This window comes from Thamnophis sirtalis, unplaced genomic scaffold (assembly GCF_051295495.1).
Source record: "Thamnophis sirtalis isolate CommonGarterSnake01/CBP01778 unplaced genomic scaffold, rThaSir2_p1.2 scaffold_9, whole genome shotgun sequence".
Lineage (NCBI taxonomy): Eukaryota > Metazoa > Chordata > Lepidosauria > Squamata > Natricidae > Thamnophis > Thamnophis sirtalis.
The window spans coordinates 49,524,250-49,551,666 of NW_028261389.1; the positions used below are offsets into that span (position 1 = coordinate 49,524,250).

At 42.0% G+C, this 27,417-nt stretch overlaps 1 protein-coding gene across 3 annotated transcripts in view; it reads left to right on the top strand.

Moving 5' to 3' along the window:
• The window catches only part of TAFA2 (TAFA chemokine like family member 2), a 274,868-nt gene that overhangs the window by 43,682 nt on the left and 203,769 nt on the right, over positions 1 to 27,417 (top strand). Inside the window, exon 2 of one of the 3 annotated variants that reach the window (XM_087723532.1) lies at positions 2,771 to 2,905. The exons of the other annotated variants lie outside the window; for them this stretch is intronic. Within the exon in view, the coding sequence (XP_087579658.1) occupies positions 2,880 to 2,905 (26 nt within the window). The 5' untranslated portion in view covers positions 2,771 to 2,879. The remainder of the gene's footprint in view (positions 1 to 2,770; positions 2,906 to 27,417) is intronic. 3 annotated transcript variants of the gene reach the window in all.

Here is a 27,417-nt window from a genome sequence, read left to right on the forward strand (position 1 = left end):
GGTTTTTTTGTTTTTTGTTTTGCTTTTGGATTCCTAAAAGTTGATAATGGCTTTGCTTTGGGGATGAAAAAAAGTAACCCCAAACTGCTTAACTGCACAAAACATCCCAAACCAGGATTCTCAGGATGTACAAACCCCAGTGTGAATCTGTTTATTGCACGCAGAAAAGTAGCATATTCCGCCCCTATTTCTCTACTTTTGGTTTTGAGTTTGGTAGATTCTCAATACGACCCCTTTTCAAAGTCGCATCTATTTTTATACGTATTGATTGATTGGTGACTGTGTCATCCCATCAGTGTCAACTCTTAACGATCACGCATAATAAATAAATGTTCTTCACAATCTATACAAAGGGAATACCAAAAAGAGGAAAAATTGATAAAGAGGGTAGGTATGTTAACATTGTTGCAGCAGAACTGCACAAAACTGGCTAGAATGTAGTAAAAGGAGATGGAGTGGAAAACTAAAAAGGAATATTGACACCGTCAGGAAATGGAAAGAATGCAAGTGACAAAAACAGTAATAGAAGCTTTTAACAATAAAGATTATTATTCCTGATATTAAAAGAAGAAGAAAAATGCTTAGAAGAATAGATTATATGAGATCATGATTGAAAGATAATGAACAGTCACATGCCTTGTCCTCCCTAAGAAAGTATCCTAAATTTTCAGTGTGCTGTTTTAACAAAATCAATTCACTGGCTAATTTTGAATATGTGTGTGGTATCACATGTACAAGAATATAGATATGAGGAGGCACAGTCTCTAATAATCCAACATAGATACAGAAGCTCATTGGGTAATTTTGGACCAATCACTCTCTCTCAGCCCTAGACTAGGAAGTTAAAAACATCTGCCTGTCACCTGCACTGTGCTAAATTATGGTCTGTAATGTACAGGGAAGAAATTGTTTACTCCGCCGCAGATTGTTTGGAATTTATAAAATGTGTGTGTGTGTGTGTGTGTGTGTGTGTGTGTGTATATATATATATATATATATATATATATATATATATATATATATATATATATATATATATATATATATGTAAAAAATAACTTTTTTTTTGCAATATTTCCCCCCTTTTTAAAAAAATAAACAGGTCACGAGCTGTGTGAAATTAGAGAAAGAGCGCTTAAGAATATTTTATCTAAATTAAACCATAATTTGATTACGTATGACGATTTGGTTCAAGAAAAGCTACTATTTATCAGTCTTTTAGAATGGTTCAACTTTCCTGTAGTACCAATGAAGTCATTTATTTTTAATGAAAAAAAATTTTACTCAAATTTTTGTGTTAAAATGGGGGATGCGTGTTATACGCCGGTGCGTGTTATACGCCGATAAATACGGTAAATCAAAAATATTATATGTAGAAAAACCCTGTAAAATAGGTAAAGCTTGTAAGATACCTGAAGTCTATTTAATAACAAACAAAGATTTTCCTTGAAATAATTCAGTTTGTTATCATCGTCGTCAAAGAACCACATTTAAGTAATTCAGTTAATCCAAATTATATATTCAGGGAAGCAATTTGATGGTAGGCTAATGGTACAGTAATAACTTCCTATTCTAGGATATTATTTTGAAAATTGGAGGAGAGATTTGTGAGTTGTAAAATGTGATGCTTCATTACAACATATGTTCTTCAAATACCTAGGAGAAATTCCATTAGAAGTTCTATTGTACTGCTTAATGCAATCTAATTAGAGATTTACAGAATGCATTCTTCAGCATAAATCTTTCACTCCATTTTTACTCATTGGATTGCAAAAATCCACTGCCACTGCTTTCCAAAGTTGATAAATTTTCCATTATCCATACAATGTCCCAGGGACTTAATTTTAGCAGCTGTTTGACTGCAGCAGTTCTTTTCTGTCATTCTCTTGTGTCGTTATTAAGAACCTCATAGGACTTCATTTCAGATCTTGGAACAGGTGCATCATTATTCTTGAAAAGACATGTTCTATAAATTAAACTGTAAGTTGGATTGATTGTCTGTTAAAAATAGAGACCATTAAAATGTTACCGGGATTTAAAGTTCCCCAATATCCTCTTGTTCTTTCTGTTCCTTATTTCTCAGATAGTTTACAATCTTCTATCATGAGTGTCCTGTGGCATATAATGAATACTAAAATATGTGTAATGTGTACAAATGCCAGTCCCATATTGTAAATTTGTTGTAGATAGGTGTGCTGTTGAAGGCCTCATTACTCTCATGTAATGCAAAAGCAGTTGAAAGACATTTTTTATCAGGTAAACATTAAAAATATTGGACATAGTGCGACATTTCTGCCATAGTCATTTCCATAGAGTTTTTTGATCTTACAACAATAACAGTTTATATCAGTTACATAGTTATGTGTAGTCAAATTACCTACCCATTAATCCCAGCTGAAAAACATTTTTCATGAAAGTGTGGTCCATACAGAGATATCTTATACAATATTGATTGTGGCATTTTGGAATCAGTTATTTCTTACTCAGTGTTGTTGTTGATGATACAACCTCTTTAATTCCAAAATTTCAATATGATTTAACTAGAATAGAAAGCTTTAAAATGTGTAGTATTGAATATTCTCATCATTTTTGTTCTGCTTTTTGGACAAAAAAAATGAACTCAAAATCTCGCTCCTTCAAAAATATACTGATTACTTTTTGCATTACTTTTCATGCATAGAAATATAAGAAATATAAGAGTTTGAATCAATGTGAATTCTTGGTTATGATTTGTCCTATGTTTTTTAAAATCTATTTGCTGCTATTAGAGACCCTTGCTGCAGATCGGTGTATTTCCAGTATTGATTAGCTGTGGCGATGGAGTGGTTAGAATGCAGTGTTGACATCTTGACTCTGCCTACTGCTAGACTGGCTTAAATATGACTCAGCCTTCCATCCTTATGAGGTTAGTAAAATGAGGACCCAGATTGTTGGGGGCAATATGCTGACATTGTAAACCACTTAGAGAACATTATGAAGTGGTATATAAGTCTAAGCACTGTTATTGCTATTGCTATCTACTTATAGAAGACTTGACTGTTGGCTGTCTTAAAGGTAGGGTGTCAGATCCCTTATGTGATACTGCCATTCAATTGGGAGGAGGGGGGCCTCAGAGTTAAATTACTAGCAGTACCTGTAACAACTGAGATTTACAACTCATTTCCTGTTGCCGGAAGGCTGGAGGTCCCAGCACCTCTGGAGGGATGTTTATGATGGCCATGTGGGATATCTTACTTTAATGCCTAACTAGAGATAGCCATGGGAACATGTGTTTTATTCGACTCTCAGGGCAGAAGAGTTAAGGAAACATCTTCACACTTGTGTATTGGTCGGAATCTGCATTCTGATAAAGGGGAGGGGTCATTATCAGTTTAATCCCACTTGCATTGCATAAAGGGTTTCAGATGCTGCTTTGCCTCTAATGGTTTCCATTTTGCTTAATTAACAGTTCCTTTTGAAATAATCTGTTTCAAGAGTCTTTACTTTTTTAAATTAGGAGAGGAGCCATTACATAGGGTTTGGTAGACGGACTGTGTTTTGTGGAGTATTTGTCGGTGATGATGCGTGGAAAATATAAGAAAAAAAGCAAACAATTTCCCCATAGCATGGAAGAAGGTTTTGTAGTTTTGGTTTTCCCAAAATTATGGCATAGCTCCTTCCAGTGGCATTTCTAATGAAAGTCATAAGTAATTTCCTGTGATTAACATATGTTTTTGTTACTTATTTATACCCAGTTCTATCACCATTCTTTTATTTTGACCATGAATGGGAATTTAAAGATGATTTCATCATGGATCATTATAATGAATGAAATGGATGAAAATAGATGGTGATTTATGAAATTTCTAAGTTTAGCTATTATGTATGCAGAAATGCATGCTTATGTGTATCTCACTTCTTTGTGAAGTATTCCCACTGAATATAACGGGACTTAAGTCTGAGCATATATATCTGCAATGCCAACCTGGTTTGAATTTTTTAATCTGGGATATATTGAAAGTTAACTAATTTTAGAAAGTTAACTAATTTAATTGTAGGTTGTTTTTGTTTTTTTCATGCAGTACCTCATGCAAGGAGAGCAAGAATAATATTCAGGAACTGTCTGAAATATAAGCATTGCAAGAACCTCTGGCAAACTGCAGTAACTGAAATGTTCTCATGTTAATAGATTTTAGCAATGTTCTATACATTTTAGTAATGTTTCATATGTTTTGGCAATACTGAGCTGCATATAAGGCTAGGCAGATTTCTTTTTGCCTTTTGAAAGCAAAAATATCTATACAAGTGGTTTGAAATAATAAAATTTATTCCAAGGTATCTCTCAGATCGTTACCATGATGATAGGTTTCTGGGACCCAAATCAATTGATATTTTTTTCCTCATAATTAATAAAAGTCCCTTTCCCAAAGAAAATATTTGATGTAATTCAGTTGAAGATTTCTTGTCTAAATATACAAGAGTAGAACTCTTTGTTCTAACACTGCTGTTTATAAATGAAAGGTAGGGGATCAGGATGACATCCAATTCTGTATTTCAGATTTCTGCTTGAGCACAGTTCTTCAATCACTCTTCCTTCTGAAACCTCTGCAAATTTTCTAAACACTTGAGAACATATTTGTGGTAGGAACATTGTGACTTCAAAATTATGAAATTGGCAGAAACATCCAGATCAGGCTGTGTGATTTTTGGAACTGCTTCATGGGTTTTATATACAGTATATGCTCAAGTCAATAGAACCACACAAGTTGATTGATTGGAATCATGAGCTGTGCTGAACCCTTAATTGGCAGTGTGATGCATGCAGTTAAAGCCAAGCAATATAATCAATACAACCAATAATGCAAAAAATGCAACTACAATAAAATAGAGCAGCACAAATAGAACGTTCCAATCAGATGAAAATAGCAACATGGCAGAACAAACAAAAATGTAGAACAAAGAAACCTGCCATAAATAGTCTGAGACACTACTTTAGATTATAAGAGAGACAAAATATAACTTGCCCATGAAGCATATAATCAGTTAAACTGCTTGATGTAACAACAATATTTTTGCCTGGTACTGAAAACTCTTAAGGAATACAGCAGATGAACTGTTCCAGATATATTAGGCTTCCAAAGTCTCTAATGCCACTAGTTAAGAGGGCTCTTTTAGAGAAAATAGTTCCCCAAAGAGCCATTCAATGAGGGTCAGTATGAGGCGGTTTTAGAGCAGACCGATGATGATGATGATGATGATGATGATGATGATGATGATGATGATGATGATGATGTCAAGATATGGATATGCAAATCAACAATTTCAATTGTACCTAAAAAATCCCTGAAACCAGTGAAGTTGAAGCAATGTTGGCATATGGCATAATATATACCAGATAAAGATAGCAATTTTGTGTTGTATTTGGTATACCAAATAAAACTTACACAAACACATATTGCAGAACCTGCTTACTAAAAGACTTTTCAAATGAAATCAAAACATATATTAATTTTTGGTTTTAATGTTGTGACATATTTTAAAATGAATATACAGCTGGAAATTTTATGTTGTGAAAAAATATTTGATATCAAGAATAGAAATCTTTAAAGTAGAATAGAATAGAATCGTGTGGGTTTCAAAATTTATTACTACCGGAGTGGGCATGGTCAACTTGACATCACTCATGTACACTCAGTTACATGATCCCCCCATCAATCCATGCCCACTGAAACGGTGGTGAACATTTTTGACAAGGGGGGTGGCGTGCCAGGCTGCGGCTCTTCGCTGTCTTCCAGATGGCACTGGGGGTGAGCCGAGCAGCCTGCTCTTGAAGCGATGGCAACGGCGGAGTCCGGCATTCAGGGAGGGCAAGGTTAGCACACTCCCAGCCGCACCCTGCAGTGCCTCCGCTTGCTCAGGGCAGCAGATTCAGCTACAGCCGGGACGAGCTGAGGCTACAGGGAGCCCCCCACATGTTGCATCCCCCTCCCAGCCTTTGCTCATGCCTCTGCACTGTTTTCAGGTGCCCAGCTTGCTGGGCTGCCCCCGTCCCCTCTGTGGCATGGAGGTATGGGCTAAGGCTGGGAGGGGGATGCAACACATGGGGGACTCCCTGCAGCCTTGGTGCATCCAGGCTGCACTTGGGTCTGCTGCCCTGAGCTGCAGTAGCAGAGGCGAAGACAATCCCTTTCGCCCTTGGTGGTGGGGGCGTGCTTTATCGCATGCCTCCTCCCCTTACTCGACTTCTACCACTGGGATGCCACCAGGGCAAGCGAGGGAAGGAGAGGGGCTGGAAAAGGAAAAGAGGCGCAGCTCCTCTCCTTCCCTCACTTGCCCTGGTGGCATCCCAGCGGTAGCAGCCAAACGAGGGAAGGAGTGTGCGATAAAGCAGCTCCTGCCACCAAAGGTGAAGGGGAGCGCCTTTACCATCTGCTATCATGCACCTCCTTTCCCAGGATTTGCAGGATGCCTTTCCCCACTCCCCACCATATGGGGCTGCTAAACCCCGCAAGAGATTTCCTATCCCGGGATCCCAGGAGAGGCTTGCTTGCTTAGAGTTGTCAATTCTTCTGCCAGCGCAAGAAGAAGCTTCTGCTGCCACCTTTACAGGTGCTGCAGAGGCACACAACTTTCCATTGGCTTTTCCCTCGATGGTGGTGGATCTGGATCTCAATGGCATGTGGTGGCCCCAGCTGGTATCTCTCAAGCCCAGAGGGGATGGGAGGGCTGCATAGAGTGAGTGAAGGAAGTACGTCCTCGCAGCTGGCACCGGCCTCAGGAGCACCTTTTGCTGCATTGTTTCACTGCCGCCGCTGGGATTTTTCCTCACGGCAATCCCAGGGCAGCTTGGCAAAGCAACTGCCCGCAGGATCTGAGGGAATGGGATGAGACTGGCTGGGACCTGATGCGCCCTTCCTGGCCTCCCGCCCAGCAGCCTCCCCATCTCTTCCTTCTGTAACTGAAGAGAGAGAAGCCCGGCTCAGCCGAGCTGCCTCTCCCCGAGCCAGAAGATGTAGTTAAGAGCAGAGACCACGACGCTCCCCGGTGCAAGCGAGGAAATAAAGCTCCTTTTCTCAGGCAGTGTGGGGTGGAGTTTAAGGCTAACCCAGAAGGGGTGGTGGTCTGGTGCTTGCTGCTTCTTCTAGCTCAGGGAAAGGCAGCTTGGCTGAGTCAGTTCCTGTCTCTCTCTCTCTCCCCCTTGGGTGGATCTGGCAGGAGTAGCAGGCTTCCTTGCCAGGCTTGAGGGAGGGAGGCGGAGCTGTTACCTGAGGGTGAGAGCAATCCCTGGCCACCTCTGGGTTAGGGTGGAGAGCTGCCTGAGCCTCTCTCAGTCTCCTTGCACTGGAAGCATTCTTCTCTGGGCAGGGGCGAAGAAGAAGAAGAGCTGTCACCCTCCTCCTCCTCTGGCTCCTGTCCAGTGCTCTCTCTTCTCTCTCCCCTTTGCCTCCCCACACTTGTTTACCCATTCCAGAGAACTCGGGCTATGCCTCCCTCTGACCAGCCGCCTTCTCGCTCCTGAGTGAACTCTACTGTCCTTGGCTGTTGCGAAGAAGCAGTGGTTCTGGTTGTGCCACACCCACTTCATTCTCTTTGAGAGCCGCTTTGCACCTTGTTTGCAAAGCAGCTCTCAAAAAGAACAAAGCAGGCATGGTGCACCCAGAGCTGCTGCTACTTTGCAACAGCTGAGGACCTCTTCCGCTTGGAGCTCCAAGTGGAAGATGGGGGGCAGCTGCAACACCAGCAGCTTCGGGAGGCTCCTTCCCTCAGTGGTTTGCTTTCTTACCTCTAGGCAGCTACGCGGACTTTGTCCTTAAAGGCTGCTCCATGCCTTTTGATCTTTCTCTGGTGCAGAAAAAAGTGACCCTGTGAAGGGACTGAGCCTGCTGATGAACTTGGAAGCTGGCCTCTTTTCCCCCCAGCCACTGGCGCATGGCACTGAAATGACTTCTGGTCACTGCCGCCATCTTTGCCCATAGAAAGCTTTCTTTTCACTGGCTGGAGGACATTTTGGTGCTGGGTGGAAAAGAAGCCTCCGATCCTCTGGCACTTGAAGAGGTGGCTGAGGGTTCACCGACAAATGCGTGCTTGACAAAAGCGCGCCGACGAAACCGCAGCGAGAAAACCGTGAATTCTAAATCACACTGACGAATGAGCGCAGAAGTGCGCCGACAACAGCGCGCTGACAAAACCGCACCTTCAACGAACAAGTAATAACCACGAGTTCTAAACCTAATCCTGAACCTAACCCTGAACCTAACCCTAACCCTAAACATAACCCTAAACCTAACCCTCAATGTAACGCTCAACCTAACCCTCAACCTAACCCTTACTTTAACTTAAATCGAGCTTCCCTTACCTTAACTTAAATCGAGCTTCCCTTACCTTAACTTAAATTGCGCTTATGTTGGCGCGCTGTTGTCGGTGCCCTGTTGTGGGCATGTTGATGAGATCGCGGTTTTCTCATCGCAGTTTCGTCGGTGCGCTTTTGTCGTGCACGCATTTGTCGGGTCACGGTGGCGGAGAGGCTTCTTTGCCAGCTCCAGTCAGTTTGCCGTCTGATGGACTTGTTAGACGAGCAAGTGAGCAGCGACTGGGTACCAGTTTGGGGGCTTGGCCAGCCTGCCAATCCTATTGGTTCGGAGAGCCAGGCCTGATTTTTACTACCAGTTTGGCTGAATCAGTCGGAACCGATAGGAACCCACCTCTGAATAGAATAGATTAGAATAGAACAGAATTCTTTATTGACTAAGTGTGGTTGGACACACAAAGAATTTTTCATAGGTGCATATGATCTCAGTGTACATAAAGAAAAAACAATATATTAGTCAAGAATCATAAGCTACAACACTTAGTGATTCTCATAGGATACTTATAAGCAATCAAATCATACTAGGAAACAATAAAAACAATATAAGTTGTAAAGATACAAGCAACATGGATATAGCCATAAGTGGGAAGAGATAGGTACTAGTAAGGATGAGAAGAATAATAGTAATACAGTCTTAGTAGATAATTTGACAGTATTGTGGGAATTAGTTGTTTAGCAGAGTGATGGCATTCAGAGAAAAACTGTCCTTGTGTCTCGTGGTTCTGGTGTGCAGAGCCCTATAGCATCGTTTTGAGGGTTGAAACAATTTATGTCCAGGATAGGGGTCTGTAGATATTTTCACAGCCCACTTTTTGACTTGTGTGACATACAGGTCCTCAATGGAAGGCAGGTTGGTAGCAATTGTTTTGTCTGCAATTCTAATTATCCGTTGAAGTCTGTGTCTGTCTTGTTTGGTTGCAGAGCCAACCAGACAGCTATAGGGGTGCAGATGACAGACTCAATAATTCCTCTGTAGAACAGAAGCAGCAGCTCCTTGGGCAGTTTGAGCTTCCTGAGTTGGCGTAGAAATAACATTCTTTGTTGTGCTTTTTTGGTGTTGTTTTTGATGTTAGGTATCCTTTTTAAGTCTTGAGATATGATAGACCCTAGAACAGTGATGGCGAACCAATGGCATGAGTGCCACAGGTGGCACACGGAGCCATTTGTTAGAACATGTGAGGTATTACCCTGTCAGCTCCACCACGCATGTGCATGCTGGCCAGCTGACTTCTGCCTTCATTCGAAGCCATTTTTCGGAGGGCGAAAAACAACCAATGCATAAACTGGAAGTTCGGGAAGGAGTCGCAGGCACATGTGTGGGGGATCGCACACATAGAATTATGGGTGTGGGCATGCCCACGCACAACCCACCCTTGCTCTCCCCCCACTTTTGGCATGCGATGGGAAAAAAGTTTAGCCATCACTGACCTAGAAACTTGAAGGACTCTACTGTTGATACTGTGTTGTCTAGTATTGTAAGAAGTGGTCGTATAAGAGGGTTTCTCCTAAAACCAACCACCATTTCTATAGTTTTGAGAGTATTTAGTTCAAGATTGTTCTGGTTGCACTTTCTAAACGCTGGAGTCTTGACTGGCAAAAATGTGCTAAGTTTCAAATATATTCACAAATACATAGTTTAAAGTGCTTTCATTCACTTGACTCACACTGTGGGAGAGACAGAGTAATACATAGGCTTGAGGGAAATAACTTGTGACTACAGTAATTGTTTCTTTCTTGTGTGAGTCTGTCTTCTCATTAGAAGAATCAAGAGGAAAGCGTAAATTGGAGAACAAGATCCTGCAAAAAGTTGTTGCATAAGTAAACTTAATGCAGCATTTTAAAAAAGTCAGTGAAGTCTTAATACCAAATGCCTGAACAATTCTAAGCTGAATCAATAGTTTTAATACAGTGTCCAAACACTATTTACTTTAATTAGCGGTCTTGAGCATACAGGAATAAAAAGAAAAGACCAAATGTTCATGCTCACATTCTACAATGTGTTTGTTATGATGCTCACAGCCTGGAAGGCTCACTCTCTTCTTCATTAACTTTGAATAATTTAATTTCATATCAAGCAGCTTTTCAGCTTTACATCATCAACACGATCAGTTCTTATTGTTTTGTGGGACAAGTTGCTACCATTTACCATTTGTCAAATTTCTGCCTTGTTGGCTTGCTCTAGCCTCCGGGCTCCAGTCTCAAATAATTAACACTGGCCTAAAGGGATTGTTGCTAAATCCAGCAATTTATATGTATGCTGAGCTATTGTTTTCTTGTAAAACTTCTGCTGAATTAGTAGTACACAAATAGGTTGTCTTTCAGAATTATCTATTATTGTTGTTGTTATTATTGTTGTTGTTGTTGTTGTTGTTATTATTATTATACAATTGTATCACAGCGGCCAGTTGTTTCGCCGGATTTGGCATTGGTTACTAGTCGGGCCCCACCCAGGGGCCTAGGACGTCGTAACGTATTTTCGTAATATGCGTGCAGATCCAAGCAGTGCGGCTTTTTGCATTTGACTGATGGTGATTTTGTCAATTTTTAACTGTTTTAAATGTAATTCCAGTGCTTTTGGAATAGCACCCAGTGTGCCAATTACCACTGGAATTACCACTGCTGGTTTGTGCCATAGTCGTTGAATTTCGATTTTTAAGTCCTGGTATCTTGCGATTTTTTCATGTTGCTTCTCAGCGACCCTGCTATCACCTGGTATTGCGATGTCTATGATTGTGACCTTATTTTTCTCAACCAGTGTGATGTCTGGTGTATTATGTGCCAGTATTTTGTCGGTTTGTATACGGAAATCCCACAAGATCTTGACCATCTGATTTTCGGTGACTTTTTCAGGCTGATGTTCCCACCAGTTTTTTGCTGTTTTGATATTATAATTTTTGCACAAATTCCAATGGATCATTTGTGCTACTGAATTGTGCCGCAATTTATAATCAGTCTGCGCGATTTTTTTACAGCAGCTGAGTATGTGATCAACAGTTTCATCAGCTTCTTTGCAAAGTCTGCATTTGGCATCATCAGAGGATTTTTCTATTTTGGCCTTAATGGCATTTGTGCGGATAGCTTGTTCTTGCGCAGCCAGGATTAGTGACTCTGTTTCTTTCTTTAATGTACCTGTTGTTAACCATAACCAAGTTTGTTCACTGTCCACTTTATCTTTTATTTTTTCCAGAAATTGGCCATGCAGTGCTTTGTTCTGCCAACTCTCCATTCTTGATTTTATCACATCTTTTCTGTATTCTTGTTTTGTCTGTTGGGCCTTCAGTAGATGTTTGTTCTTTACTTCGATTAATAGATGTTCTTGACTTTCTTTTAAATAATCAGCCAGTGCATGTTTTTCTTCTTCAACTGTTTGCTTCACTTGTAATAATCCTCTGCCACCTGATTTTCGGGGCAGATATAGTCTATCAGTATCACCACGTGGATGTAAACTGTAGTGCATTGTCATTAGTTTCCTGTTTTTTCGGTCCAAAAGGTCCAAATCAGCTTGTGTCCAGTTAACTATACCAGCTGTGTATCTTATAACTGGTATTGCCCAGGTATTTATGGCCTTGATTGTATTTCCACCATTCAATTTAGATTTCAAAATTTTCCTAACTCTGTTGGTGTACTCTCGCCTGACAATAGTTTTTACTTCTCCATGCTTGATGTTATCCAACTGCAGAATGCCTAAGTATTTGTAGGCTTCATTTTCGTTGCATTTAATTAGTTGGCCATTGGGCATTTCAATTCCCTCACATGCAGTGATTTTGCCCCTTTTTATGGATACAGTGGCGCATTTTTCCATGCCAAACTGCATTGAAATATCGGTGCTTAATATTCGGACTGTGTTTGTCAATGATTGGATTTCTATTTCTGACTTTCCATAGAGTTTCAAATCATCCATATATAGTAAATGTGAAATTTTTTCAGCTTCTTTGGCTGTTTGGTAGCCTAATTTCATTTTTTTTAAGATTACTGATAGTGGGATCATTGCGATGATGAAGAGAAGAGGTGAAAGTGAATCACCCTGTAAAATTCCTCGCTTAATATTAACCATTCCGTAGATCTCATTCCCTACTGCCAACTCAGTTCTCCATTGTTTCATCGCCTTTTCAGTAAAGGATGTAATATTTTTGCTAATGCCAGTTGTTTCTAAGCATTTTATGATCCAACTATGTGGCAGTGAGTCAAATGCCTTTTTGTAATCAATCCAGACCATATTCAAGTTCGTTTTTCTGTTCTTACAATTTTCTAATATCATTTTATCAATTAGGAGCTGATCTTTTGTGCCCCTGCTCCTTCTTTTGTTGCCTTTTTGCTCTACTGGCAAGATGTTGTTTGTTTCCAAATAATCCATCATGTTATCTGCAATAATGCCTGTGAGTAATTTGAAGGTTGTTGGCAAGCATGTTATTGGTCTGTAGTTTTCAGGTGTTGTTCCTTTAGTTGCATCTTTCTGAATCAAGTATGTTTTTCCAGTTGTCAACCATTCATCAATTTGGCCCTTTTGTAAAATTTCATTCAGTTGCCTGGCCAATATTGCATGTAAACTGGTCAGATATTTGAGCCAGAAACCATGTAATTGGTCCTTTCCAGGTGATGTCCAATTCTTTACCTTTTTTGCTCGATTTTTGACCATCTCAGTTGTTATTTCTAATACTTGCATTTGTTTGTTGCCAATGCTTTTCTCATGTATCCACTTTGCTTCCTTATTGTAGTCCTTTGCATTTTCCCACAATTCTTTCCAGAATTCAACTGTGGCCTGCTTTTCTGGTTTTTCACTTTTGGTGTCACCATTCACATTAATATTTTGATAAAAATGCCGTTGGTCTGATCGAAATTGCTGATTTTGTTTATATTGAATGATTCGTGCCTCATATCTTTCAATTTTTTCTAGCTGTTGCTGTTATCTGCTGTTTTACAATCTCTACAGCTTCATTGATGTTTCTTGTATCCAATCTATATCTTCTGATTAGCCGATCTATGATTTTGTTGTTTTTAAGCCGTTGCTCATGCATGTTCTTTAAGTTACTAGCATCTGCCCTTAATTTTTTGACTTTTTGTTCTAATCAGATTTTCCACTTTGGCTTTGATGCTTTTTCTGTTGTGTGACTAGGTACTTTGATTTTAATGCCTAGTTCATTAGTGACTATTACAGCTGCGCTGTACTTTAACTGGTTCGTTTCCAAGATGGATCCCGATTCAATTGTTGAAAACCCTGCATTAACCATTTTCATGATAGGGGCCAAAAAATTTTTAGGCACAGTTTTTAGTGATGGTAAATGTTGCCTTTCCTCATTAAGCAGAAAATGCTCCATGATCTTATCCTTCAATTCTTTTTGTTTTTGAGTTAGTTCATCAGTTGGTTCAGTGATAACTGGTTCTAGTGGTGGTGGTGTTATTTCCTCCCCGAGAGCTTCTTCTGGAAGTTCTACTATAATGTCTTTAGTTGCCTCTTGAATATCAGTTATTTCCGCTTGTGATATCATTTTTTTGGTTTTGCAATTTTCCTGAATTTCCTCAAGTTCAACTTCACTAAACACTTTATTCCGTATAATAAATCGCCTTTGATCTGCTAGTCGTTGTTCACTAACATTTGAATCTGGATATTGTTGTTTCCATAATTCATACATTCGCTTTAAATAACCTCTTTTTTCTGGCTCTGAGTTGTAGTAACAGGCCATTATGGCACGGTTTTCATCTGCAATATATTTTTGTCATTTTGTTGGCTGGTCCACTTGTAGCCCACTTGTCGACGGATGTCCAGGGACCCCAACATCTGCCGCGGCCCTTGTTAACCCGCACGACGACCGATGCGGTATAAAATTTTTATTTGTTTCTTTCACCATATTGTATGGGTTGGCGGGGTTTTCTTTATGGGGTCAGTTGCCAACCTGACCCCAACCCTCCTCCTTTCTCATCCGGGCTTGGGACCGGCAACGGTGGAGTTATTATTATTATTATTATTATTATTATTATTGTTGTTGTTGTTGTTGTTGTTGTTGTACAATTGTATCACAGCGGCCAGTTGTTTCGCCGGATTTGGCATTGTTGTTGTTATTATTATTATTATTATTATTATTATTATTATTATTATCGTTGTTGTTGTTGTTATGTTAATCTTTGGTGAGATTCACAGCCTTTGGGGCTGGTTGGTAGCTCAACAGCTTGAGTCCTAATCAAGGACCTAGGAACTGTTAAGATAACGTCGGAGGATATAAGCTGTTCCAAGTAGGGTGGTTTTTTGTAAAGTCAGAATGTTCAAGTCTGATAAATTTAGAATTTCCAAATAGCAATGTAGCCCTTTAGATATCCAAGGTCTTCAGTTTCAATCTGGACAACACTTGATTTCTTTTTCCACAGTCGCTCAACTTCAATTTGCAAGTTCCGGTACTTTGTGATTTTTTTCTTGCTGCTTATCTTCAATTCGTGCATCTCCAGGTATTGCAATGTCAATGAACCATAATTTTTTCTTTTCAACTATTGTTATGTCAGGTGTGTTGTGGGCCAAGTGCCTGTCAGTCTGAATTCTGAAGTCCCACAAGATCTTGACTTTCTCATTCTCTAAAACCTTCTTAACCTGATGTTCCCAGTGGTTTTTGCTGTACTCAAATCCAATCTTTTGGCATAATTTCCAGTGAATGATCTTAGCAACTCGGTCATGGTGTTTACCTACAACACCATGACCAAGTTGCTAAGATCATTCACTGGAAATTATGCCAAAAGATTGGATTTGAGTACAGCAAAAACCACTGGGAACATTTCACAAACAGTCAGTTTGTGAAATTTTGCTGCACCCACCGATCAAGTGGTCGACTGTCTCATCTCATCTTTCTCATTACAGAGGTGACATTTGCTGTTGGTGGTAACATGTTGACTTTTTGCCTTCATGCAGTTTGTGGCTGAGGCTTGTTCTTGAGCTGCCAAAATAAAGCCTTCTGTTTCTTTTTTCAGTGCTCCTGATGTTAACCAGTTCCAAGTTAGCTTTTGGTCAGCTTTGCCTTCAATACTTCAAATATTTGCTATGCATAGCTTTGTTTTTCCAATTTTCAGCTCGCTTCTCAATTACTTCTTTCTTATATTCAGCTTTTGACTTAGTTGTCTTTAAAAGGCCTCCTTTATTTTCTTCCTTAATCATTGGTTCTTCACTTTTCTGGATGTAATCATTCAAGCTGTGTTTTTCTTCTTGCACAGTCTGCTTTACTTGTAGGAGTCCTCGACCACCCTCTGCTCTTGGTAGATATAATCGGTCAACATCACTTTTTGGTGCAAAGCATGATTCATTGTCATAAACTTCCTTGTTTTTCTGTCCAAATTGCCCAATTCCATCTGGGTCCAGTCAATTATTCCTGCAGAGTATCGAATCATAGGTAGAGCCCAGGTATTTATGGCTTTTATGATGTTTCCTCCACTCAATTTGGACTTTAATATCTTGCGAATTCATTGAATGTACTTGGCTGAAGTTAATTCCTTGACTTTATTATGCATTAAGTCAGAGGCCTCCAAAATCCCCAAGTATTTGTAGCCTTCTTCTGGTTTTACTGCCTTTATCATTTCTTCATTCTCAAGTTCTATTCCATCATCTTCTATGACCTTGCCTGCTTTGGTTGCCATTGTTGCACATTTTTCAATTCCAAACTGCATACCAATGTCTTGGCTAAATTCTTTTGTGCTTTCAATTAATAAATTCAGTTCAGCTTTTGTTTTACCAAACAGCTTCAAATCATCCAGGTTGTTGAGAAGGTGGTGGCACTTCAACTCCGACGGACCTTGAATGAAACGGATTATCTAGACTCCTTTCAGTCCGGTTTCAGGCCTGGGTACAGCACGGAAACCTCTTTGGTTGCCCTGACCGATGATCTTTGGTGAGCCAGGGATAGAGGACATTCCTCTATCCTGGTGCTTCTTGACCTCTCAGCGGCCTTCGATACCATCGACCATGGTATCCTTCTGCGACGCCTAGGGGAGGTGGGAGTGAGAGGAACCGTTTTACGGTGATTCTCCTCTTACCTCTCTGACAGGTCGCAGTCGGTGTTGGTCGGGGGGCAAAGGTCGACTCCTAGGCCCCTCAAATGTGGTGTGCCACAGGGTTCGGTCTTGTCTCCCCTCCTATTTAACATCTACATGAAGCCACTGGGTGAAATCATGCGACAGCACGGGGTAAAGTACCACCAATATGCAGATGATACTCAACTGTATCTTTCTGCCCCGTGCCAGCTCAGTGTAGCGGCGGACATGATGTGCCGATGCCTGGAGGCTGTTAGGATCTGGATGGGGGTGAACAAACTTGTGCTCAATCCCGATAAGACTGAGTGGCTTTGGATGCTGCCCCTGAAGGACAGCCTAGACAGTCCATCCTTAACCCTGGGGGGTGAAAATTTACACCCCTCAGAGAGGGTCCGCAATTTGGGGGTCCTCCTGGATTTGCAGCTGAAACTGGAACATCATCTATCGGCTGTGACCAGGGGGCCCTTTGCCCAGATTCGTCTGGTGCACCAATTGCGGTCCTATTTGGATCGGGAGGCACTTCAAATGGTTACTCACGCCCTTGTCACTTCAAGGCTGGATTATTGCAACACGCTCTACATGGGGCTACCCTTGAAAAGCGTTCGGAGACTGCAGCTAGTCCAGAATGTGGCGACGCGAGCGATATTGGGTGCACCAAGGTACACCCACGTTACACTCGTCCTCCGCGAGCTGCACACTGGCTACCAATTGGTCTCCGGACGCAATTCAAGGTGTTGGTTATTACCTTTAAAGCCCTACATGGCTTAGGGCCAGCGTACCTTCGTGACCGCCTACTGCCACATACCTCCCAGTGGCCAGTAAGATCCCACAGATTGGGCCTCCTTCAGATGCCGTCAGCCAGACAGTGTCGGCTGACGGGCCCCCGGAGGAGAACCTTCTCTGTGGCTGCTCCGACTCTTTGGAATCAGCTACCCCCAGAGATCTGGACCATACCCACTCTCATGGCCTTCAGGAAAGCTGTAAAAACCTGGCTGTTCCGACAGGCCCTGGGGCTGTTGACCTCATTGTTGAGGTCCAGCCCAGATTAGAATGAATGTATGTGGTGTTGTGATTTTAAACTGTCTTTTTTCTCTCTTTTTTTCTCTCTTTTTTTTTGTAAGCCGAGGTGGCGCAGTGGTTAAATGCAGCACTGCAGGCTACTGCTAGATCAGCAGTTCAGCGGTTCAAATCTCACCGGCTCAGGGTTGACTCAGCCTTCCATCCTTCCGAGGTGGGTAAAATGAGGACCCAGATTGTTGGGGGCAATATGCTGACTCTCTGTAAACCGCTTAGAGAGGGCTGAAAGCCCTATGAAGCGGTATATAAGTCTACTGCTATATCCTTCGGGATTGGGCAGCATATAAATTTTGATAATAAATAATAAATAAATAATAATAATAAATAAATCCATGTACACCAAGTGCAAAATTTTCAATCCTTTCTTTGCAAGTTCATATCCATAGTTCATCTTCTTCAAAATGATTGTCAGTGGTAGCATTGAGAGTATAAAAAGTAGGGGTGAAAGGGAATCACCCTGGAAAATGCCTTGTTTAATTTCAACTTCACCCAGTACTTCTTCATTAGCTATAAGCTTTGTTTTCCAGAGGTTCATTGAAGTTTCCATGAATTTTTGTATGTTGCTGCTGATGCCAAAGATTTTCAGGCATTTCTTGATTCTTCTTCTTCTTCTCACAGAGAGAGCCAGAGATACAGAAACACACACATACACACACAGAGAAAGACACAGAGAGGGAGGGAGGGAGAGAGGAAAAGGTGAACAACATTTGTACAGGACTTAAATAGACATTGAGTATTTTATTTGAAAGTAATCTTCAACCAAGCATCTTTTTTCGAAGTTCAAAATATTTTTGTTGCATGCAGAAATATTTTTTTCTCTGTAGCATTTTATTGATTTCATAAATGCAACACACCATAGGTTTTTTTATACATAGCATAAAGGTAAAAAATGATATATGCAGTGTTATCTTCATTTTAGATATCAAAAGGGTTTTGTGGCTCCTGGTGTTTTTTAACAACCGGTTCTCTGCCTTAATGACTGGCTGGGTAGGCATAGGTCATGTGACTGGGTGGGAGTGAGTGATGTCGAGTTGGCCATGTCCACTCAGGTTTTGTGGCTGCTGGTGCTTTCTGTGGGAAATGGCTCCAAATGGTTCTTTGAGTGTTTAAAGTTGCAGATCCCTGGTACAAGTGATACCTCACTCAACTGTGAGAGAGATCTTGGAGTCCTAGTGGACAATCACTTAAATATGAGCCAGCACTGTGCTATAGCTGCCAAAAAGCCAATATGGTTCTAGGCTGCATTAACAGAGGGATAGAATCGAGGTCATGTTAAGTGTAAATATTACTTTGTAATGCCTTGTTAAGGCCACACTTGGAATATTGCATCCAGTTTTGGTTGCCATGATGTAAAAAAGATATTGAAATTCTAGGAGGAGATAACTTATATGTAAAACCCAGTTTCAGAAAAAGTTAATGGAAGAAAGATTTCATACCAAGATAATAATTCCAATATATTGTGCTCATCTGTCTCAACTATATTGACAGGCATGCAGCGGTTCTTTGGCCTGCCACACTCTCTCTTCTAGCTTCATCTTTAGTATGCGTATTCATTAAGGGGGGGGAATAGCAAGGGGTAGAATGTGTTGTTTTCAAAATAAAAAATTCCTTTCTAGAAGCTCAAGTTTATTCTTTGTCTCCGTACCTCTGCATCTGACCGGAACCAGCTGGGTGGAGATGCCAGCGTGGAAGAAGAAGATTGGACCATGTGATGGATTTGTGGGTGTGGGGACAAGATCATGAACTTTCAACTGGGTGGGAATCCAATGTAACTTCCAGAATTGGGATTTCACAGATGTGCTAAGATGTCTGACTTATTAAATTGGAACTTTAAGGATCGTTTTGCCTTGGACTCTGATTTAATTCTGCATGATATTTGGAACGCTGACATATATCTTTCTTTGCTTCTCTGTTTCATCTGTGCTCCAAAATGTACAGTACTTTGAAGAGCAGAAGTCTGATCCAAGCAACAATCCTATATTAGTGTTATTTTCAGCTTGTTTAACTTCCACTGTGGATCATAAGCTAGTTAAATTCAGTTGTTAATGGAAGAAATACATACTTTTTGAGTGTAATTGAGATGATGTTAATGATATGATTCCCTATCCATCACATTACCAGTATTGCCTAGTGTATTTTATTGATGGTATATTGAAATGACTTTGGGAGACAGGAGGAAAAGTTGCACCTTAGGCAGTAGTCTGATAAAGCAGCTCAGTCCAGAAGTTAAAAGTGGAAAGCATTTCAGAAGGGACTCTCCCTAGTTTTCTAGAAACTAAAAAGAGAGGAGAGGGAAATAGTTTCAGTCTTGCAAGATTCTATTTAATGTAATCTTACAATAAAGATAAATGATTGTCCTGGTTGGGATTCTTGTCTAAACTATTTTAAAAGGGTAAAACTATGAACTATTTTGCATCAATATCATATTATAATAACTCCAAATCTTCTTAAATTGAATTTCAGTTTAGCACATAGTATTTAGGACATAACTCAGCAACCTGTGACCCATTGATTCATTGTTTCGGATATATTTCTTTACCTAAACAGAAAAGCAGAATGAACACAAACAGACAAAAAAGCAATGAGAGTGGGACCAATTTCAGACTTCCTGCTGGCTTCCCCAGCTTCTCCTTTAGGAAACTGGCAAGTGCAATGGAAATGATAATAATCATATAATCATGGTTTGGCTGTGGTGATGTGGCAGTGTGGCAGCACTGATGTGGCCACAATGTTCTCACATTTCAATCCCATAGAAATCATGGCTCCTGGATTTTTGATGCACTCTTTGAGGTAATTGATTCAAAACCTGTTTCCCCATAATGCATAGTTTCATCAAATTGAAGCTTACAAACCAAAATACACAAGAGCTTGAGTAGTGTATAGATTTCATAGATTTCTCATCTGTATCTCTACCTTATTCAATAAAACTATAGAAGAGCTGGTTTTAAACTCCTTTATGGTTTGATGTCTGGTTACTTGCAGGACCACATCTTCCTATAAGAATGGGCCATGTTAATCGTGCCTGGAGAAGCAATTGGTTGGTCCCCATGAAATACAGAAATATTATTTTTTGCCATTAGAGCTGGCCCTCTAGAATGACTTCCTGTTGGAAATTTATTGGTCTCCAACATTGCCTTTCAGAAAAAGTTGAAGATTGTCCTTTTGTGGAGGGCTTTTAGGGACTGACAGCATGTACAGAATGGTGTTTTTTTTCCTTTTTTTTCTTTTTTCTATGCCTATGTCTTGAAGAATATATGGGAAGAAGAAGCAAATACTCTATAAAAGCTTTTAAAATGATTTTACTTGCAGATGTATGGAACGAGATCAGTCCGTTGGTTGCTATCACCTTGTGTTTCAATTTTAGTCAAGGGTAATTTATATTTTAGCTTCTAATGTGCTAAATTAATGTGTTAAAGTAATATGCTAATGTGGTATACATTTATTTTCATGCCTTTGAGTCATTTTTTTTTATTCCTGGCAACTGCCTTGACAAATCCCTGAAGTTTTCTTGGCAAGATTTCAGAAGTGGCTTGTGATTGTCTGCTTAATAGGAAGGACTGTGAAAGGGAGATTGACTCAAGGTTATTCAGCTGGTTTTGTACCTAGGGCAAGACTAGAACTAATTGTCTCCTGGTTTCTAGCCTGTTACTATAGAAATTGGCTTTCAGTGTAGTATATATTGGATTAATATCTTATCACTCTTATCCTTATATCCTTCATTCACCAATATGGCATTTAAATCTAGTAATTCTAAATAAATCAAATGTTGTTGAAAAATATTGTAATTTTTTGAATAAAATTGGATCATCTAAAGCAGCTACAGTATTTAGGATGCAATAAAGCCTAGCTTCCTGGGAGAATGTATCAAATAATATTTTATATTTAGTAAGAATTCAAAACATACTGTTAGCCTGTAGATTAAGTCAGGAAGCACAGTCAATAGAAGACCATACATTTATCTAATTATAGAAAAGGTTTCTAAAACTATTTGGTATAGGGAGCTCTTATTATACAAGATAAAGGATTAAAAATAATTCCAACATTTAATGTATAAAAGAGAACATTTTAAAATGGGAAAAGTGTTGTGGCCCAGCAAGAGCATAGCGAGGGACCCTATGAGTCAGCTCTGGAAAATGTGGAGGACCCTGGGCAGGGTTCAGACTTCGAGCAGGGACCAGAGAGGCTCGTTGGCCACCAGGAGGCGCCTGAGGCATGGAGCAGTGGTGAAGATCAAAGGGAGTTTGTCCCTGATGTCAGGCACTGGAGCAGTGGGGAAGAGCAAAGGGAGTTTGTCCCTGACGCCAGGCAGAGAAGGGCGGAGAAACGAAGGCAGCAATTACGGAGACAGACCCATAAGAGATAAGCAAGCCCAGGTGGTTGTAGTTTGGCTCCTCTCAATAGAGTATATAAGAAGAGACTTTGGGAGGAGACCTTTTGCAGGACACAACCGTTTATACCAAGCTGGAGAAGCTCTTGTGTGTATTGTATCTCTTATTTGTGCGAGTCTGGGTTGCTGCCAACGTCTTGTCTGTGAGTAATTACTGTGAATAAAGTGTGGCTAACAGTAAGCTTGTGTCGGCGTTACTCACCAGATGGAGGGGGGGTCAGAACAGAAAAGTATATTTATTTTTTTGTTTATGTGATAGTGTTAGACTGAGATGGAGTGACTGGCCCAAAGTCCTCCAACTGATTTTCTTGCCTAAGGCAGGGCTAGAACACATAGTCTCCTGGTTTCCAGTCTGGTACCTTAAATATTAGACCAAACTGGCTAGTAAATAATTGACAAATTTATATTGTAATGAATAGAAATTTCAGAGTTTTTTAAAAATTCTGTTTACTATATGTGTGATATTATTATTAGTTAAAAAAAGCCCATTAATTAAACTTGAACTGATATGGAAAGATGTTATACAAAAGGCTTAAGGAAATAGAAAAAAGGGAGGGAAAAGGGGAAAAAAGGGAAAAAAGGGAGGTTCTAGTTTTCTCTTGGTTGCCAAAATTATTATTTTTTAAAAAACTACTTTATATATGATATATAATTTCCTGGAATATAGGACATATAAGGAAAAAAGAATTGTTGGAATGCTTACAAAGATCCAAGCAGTAGTCTAGGTAGTTGTATTCCCTGTTCTATGGAAGCAGAAATTGGACTTTGAAAAAAATAGGATAGAAAGATTATTGATGCTTTTGAACTATGGAATAGAAAAAAGTTCTTGGTAGTAATATGGATAGCTCCAAAAGAAATAAATGGCTCATTGAACAAATCAATCCCAAATTTTCAGTTGAGGCACAAATTACTAGACGCAAATCACTTTCTTCAGATACATTATATGAAAACCCAGTTCTCTTCCAGGGGTGGGTTTCAAAAATAGTACTATCGGTTCGGTGGGCATGGATATGTGGAGGGGCATGTGACTGAGTGGGCATGGCCAACTTGACATTACTCACACACACTCAGTCACATGAGCCTGATCTACCAAAAACAGTGGTGAAAATTTTTGATTGGGAGGGGCAGGCTGGGGATCTCCTGGATGGCGCTGGGGGCGATCTGAGCAGTCTGCTCTTGAAGTGGTGGCTGTAGCTGATGGGTTTGGTCCTGGGCTTCTGCTCATATGCCCGGGATGCTCTGTTTGCTCCGTCTGCCTGAGAGACAGAGCCCAGGGAGGAAGGAAATGGCCGTTCAGACGGTCTTGGGGCTCCGAGAGCTCATGGTTGCATCTTGTCTCGAAGAGCGAGGGGGTCTGTTTTTCTTCCGTAGCTGTGATGGCTGGGCTGGGCCGGGCCAAACAAACAACCCAAGATAATACAAGAGGAGCACCCCGCCGCACCTGTCTGCCGACAACTTCTGGCAGCTCCCCTAGGGGAAGGGAAAGAGGAGGGAGATGACAGGAAAGGGAAAGAGAGCAAGAGAGAAAGGCTGGGAGGAGGGAGGGAGTTTAGTTTAGTTTAATAAGATTTGATTTGTACCCACTCCCTTGGGACTCTGGGAGGCTTACAGGCAAGGTAAAAAGAAACATTTAAAAATTAAAGCTAAGAAGATACAGTTATTAAAATTCCACATCATTCCGTCTAAGTGGGGTTGGATATTGATCAACAGCCCCGGGCCTGCCAGAACAGCCAGGTCTTGGTGGCTTTACAAAAGGCCGGGAGAGTGGTAAGGGTCCGGATCTCTACAGATAGATCGTTCCACAGGGCCGGCGCAGCTACAGAGAAGGCCTTCCCCCGGGGGGCCGCCAGCCAGCATTGTCCACCTGTGCGATCTTGTTGGTCGTTGGGAGGTAAGTGGCAGGAGGCGGTCTCTCAGGTAGCCAGGTCCTAAACCATGTAGGGCTTTAAAAGTAACGACTAACACCTTGAAGCGCGTCCGGAGACCAATGGGGAGCCAGTGCAGCTCGCGGAGGATGAGTGCAACATGGGTGTATCTAGGTACACCCAATATTGCTCGTGCGGCTGCATTCTGGACCAACTGCAGTCTTCGAACACTCTTCAGGGGCAGCCCCATGTAGAGCACGTTACAGTAATCAAGCCTAAAGGTGACGAGGGCATGAATGACCATTCAAAGTGCCTCCCGGTCCAGGTAGGGCCGCAACTGGTGCACCAGGCGAACCTGGGCAAAAGCCCCCCTGGTCACAGCTGACAGATGGTGTTCTAATGTCAGCTGCGGATCCAGGAGGATACCCAAATTGCGGCCCTCTCTGGGGGGTGTATAATTTCACCCCCCAGGCTAAGAGGTGGAATGTCTGGACTATCCTTGGGAGACAGCATCAATAGCCATTCGGTCTTGTCTGGATTGAGTGCAAGCTTGTTCGCTCCCATCCAGACCCTGACCGCCTAGAGGCACTGGCACATCACTTCCACTGCTTCGCTAAGTTGGCACGGGGCAGACAGATACAATTGGGTATCGTCCGCATATTGGTGATATTTGATCCCGTGCCGGCATATGATCTCACCCAGTGGCTTCATGTAGTTATTAAATAGGAGGGGGGACAGGACCGAACCCTGCGGCACCCCGTATTTGAGGGGCCTAGGGGTAGATCTCTGTCCTCCAACCAACACCGACTGCGACCTGTCCGAGAGGTAGGAGGAGAACCACCTTAGGACGGTGCCTCCCACTCCCACCTCCCGTACCCATCGCAGAAGGATACCATGGTCGATGATATCGAAGGCCGTTGAGAGGTCAAGAAGCACTAGGATAGAGGAATGTTCTCTATCCCTGGCTTGCCAGAGATTATCGATCAGTGCGACCAAAGCAGTTTCTGTGCCGTAACCAGGCCTGAAACCCAACTGAAAGGGATCCAAATAATCTGCTTCATCCAAGGTCCACTAGAGTTGAAAGGCTACCACCTTCTCGACAACCTTAACTACGAATGGGAGGTTGGAGACTGGGCGATAGTTGTTTAAGATGGCTGGGTCCAGGGAAGGTTTCTTAAGGAGGGGTCTCACCACTGCATCCTTTAGAGGATGCGGGAAGGATCCCTCCTGAAGAGAGGTGTTAACAATCCTCTGGAGCCAGCCGCGCATCATCTCCCTACTGGTCGAGACCAGCCAGGAGGGACACAGGTCCAGTAAACAGGTGGAGGCACTCACCACTCCCATGGCCTTGTCCACTTCCTCAGGAGCGACAAGTTGAAACTTGCTCCATGAAATCCGATCAAGACCTTCCCCCAGCATCTCGGCTGGTACCGTCCAAGTGGAGTTCAGGTCCGTCCGGATCAGAGCGATTTTATCTGACAGAGGACCGAAGGGTGCGTGTGGGGCTTGTTTGTGAATATTAATGTGGGTGCTGAGTGGAGACAGACAGCCAGAGGACCTGAAGTGACCACCCCTCTTCCTTTTGGGCAAACGAGGTGTTCGCTTGCTATAACTTTCAACTACTGTGACCCAGCAGCTGCACGTTAGGCTGGCATCGGGAAAACCCTCCCTGTTCGATCCGCTACAGAGCAGGAACCTCCCACCCCCTCTACTGAAGCATGAGGCAAAGGGCTTCTCTCACCTCGGCTGGGCAAGACTTGAGTCCACCCACAGCGACTCCCTAAATTCCCACAGCCAGCGCAGTGGGGAAAGAGAGGAGGAGGAGCCCAGCCGTGCTTAATTTCTTTGGCTCATTGGCCACCCCTCCGCTGCCGTCTAGCATTGAGGTGCAAGTCTTCGCAACTGGGAGGCTGAGCTAGTTGTTTTGTGGCGCCTTAACCTGATGAGAGCTCTGGGCTGGAATATGGTGGTTGGGGGATGGACCAGGAGGTGGAGTAGTGGTCCCGGGCAAAAGGCGTTCGAGGGAGGCCTGAACCACAAACCAGACAACTGCAGTTGAGCCCTAGGAACAGAACTAGTGTGGTTCGTCTGTGCTGCAGCCGAACTGGAGAAGCCTCGGGGCTCACAATCCCTGCTCCTCGAGCTCGGGTGCAGCTGGAGCCAACAGAGCACCCTGCACACATGGGCTGCTCTGGGAGCCCCGAGGCTTCGCAACCACTGTGTTGAGTGGACTTCTGCTCTTGGCCTCGAGTGGGCTCCGAAGCAGAGTGGCAGGCACTCTTGACATCACATCCAAGCTCCTCCTGCGCATGACCCTTTCCAGCTCTTCTACTTCCCCCTTTTTTCTCCCCCAAACAAAACATTTCTGCTGGTGAGAGTCGGCCGTAAACCTAGCCAAGCAGGGCTGGGGAGGAATGGGAGAAGTCAAGAGCAGAAGTTGACTCACCGCTGCTGGAGCAGTGCATGGAAGCTCCTCCTCCCTTTCCCTGCTGCACTGACCGTGCCTTCCATGTAGCTGTTGGGTTGCAGAAGTTGAAAGTTATAGCAAGCGAACTCGTTTGCCCAGAGGGAAGAGGGGCAGTCACTTCAGCTCCTCTGGGCTGTCTGTCTCCACTCAGAGCATCCAGGTTAATATTCACAAACAAGCCCCATATGCACCCTTTGGCTCTTACTCCCTCCCCCCAGCCTTTCTCTCTCACTCTCTCTCTCTTTTCTGGTCATCTCCTCCCTCTCCTGCACTTCTCCCTCCTCTCTCCCTTTCCCCAGGGGAGTTGCCAAAGGAGGCCAGCAGACAGGTGCAGCGCTCCTCTTGAGTTCTCTTGGGCTGTTTGTTTGACCTGGCCTGCCTTGGCCTGGCTGTCGCAGCTGCAGAAGAAAAAGGCTGCTCCACGCCTTTTGATCTTTCTCGAGCACGGAGAAAAGCATCCCTGTTAAGGGACTGAACCTGCTGCTGAACTTGGAAGCCAAGAGGCTTCTTTCCCACCCAGCTGCTGGCGCAGGGTGGTGCAAAGACCTCCAGTTGCTGCCGCCATCTTCATGATGTGCAGCTTTCTTCTCACAAAAATGTGCTCCATGACTCCCAAAGAGATGGTTGAATTGAGTGCATCAACACCAATTTGAAACAGGTCTTTATTGAACCAGCGAAGTCGAAAGTAGCGGCCCCAATGCTCTTCAGAGAAAAGAAAGATGGCGGAGTTCATCTCTGTGTTGATCTGCGAGCCTTGAACACTTATCCCCTTCCCTTCATGAAAGATATGTTGAACTAATTGGCTAAAGGCAAGATCTTCACCGAGCTGGAGGAGGTGTATTGCATATGAATCATAGAGGGAGATGAATGGAAGACCGCTTTTTTTAATAAAAAAAAAACATTTTTTAATTTTCACTAAACAAACAACACACACAAAAAATAATCATCTTACATTACATTTTGTAGAAAGTTTGTCAATTGGTTACAATTAGCTTTCGTGCATCTCTTCCAGAGTCTTACTTACATTCATATCAAATATCAAAGTTCTTAATGAGTCTTACTTTCAACATATCATAGTTCTTATTTAACTGAAATTGTTTTAATGTCCTTTTGCCTAGAATAATCCATAGTTAAAAACACAACCACCTAATGGCATTTCATTAATTATTACAGAGTCATCCAATAGCCTTAAACCTTTATAACATATTCTAAACAAAAATTAGTTGACAAAATTTCTAAGCCCTTTTCTCCCCCCAAATCACTGTTTACA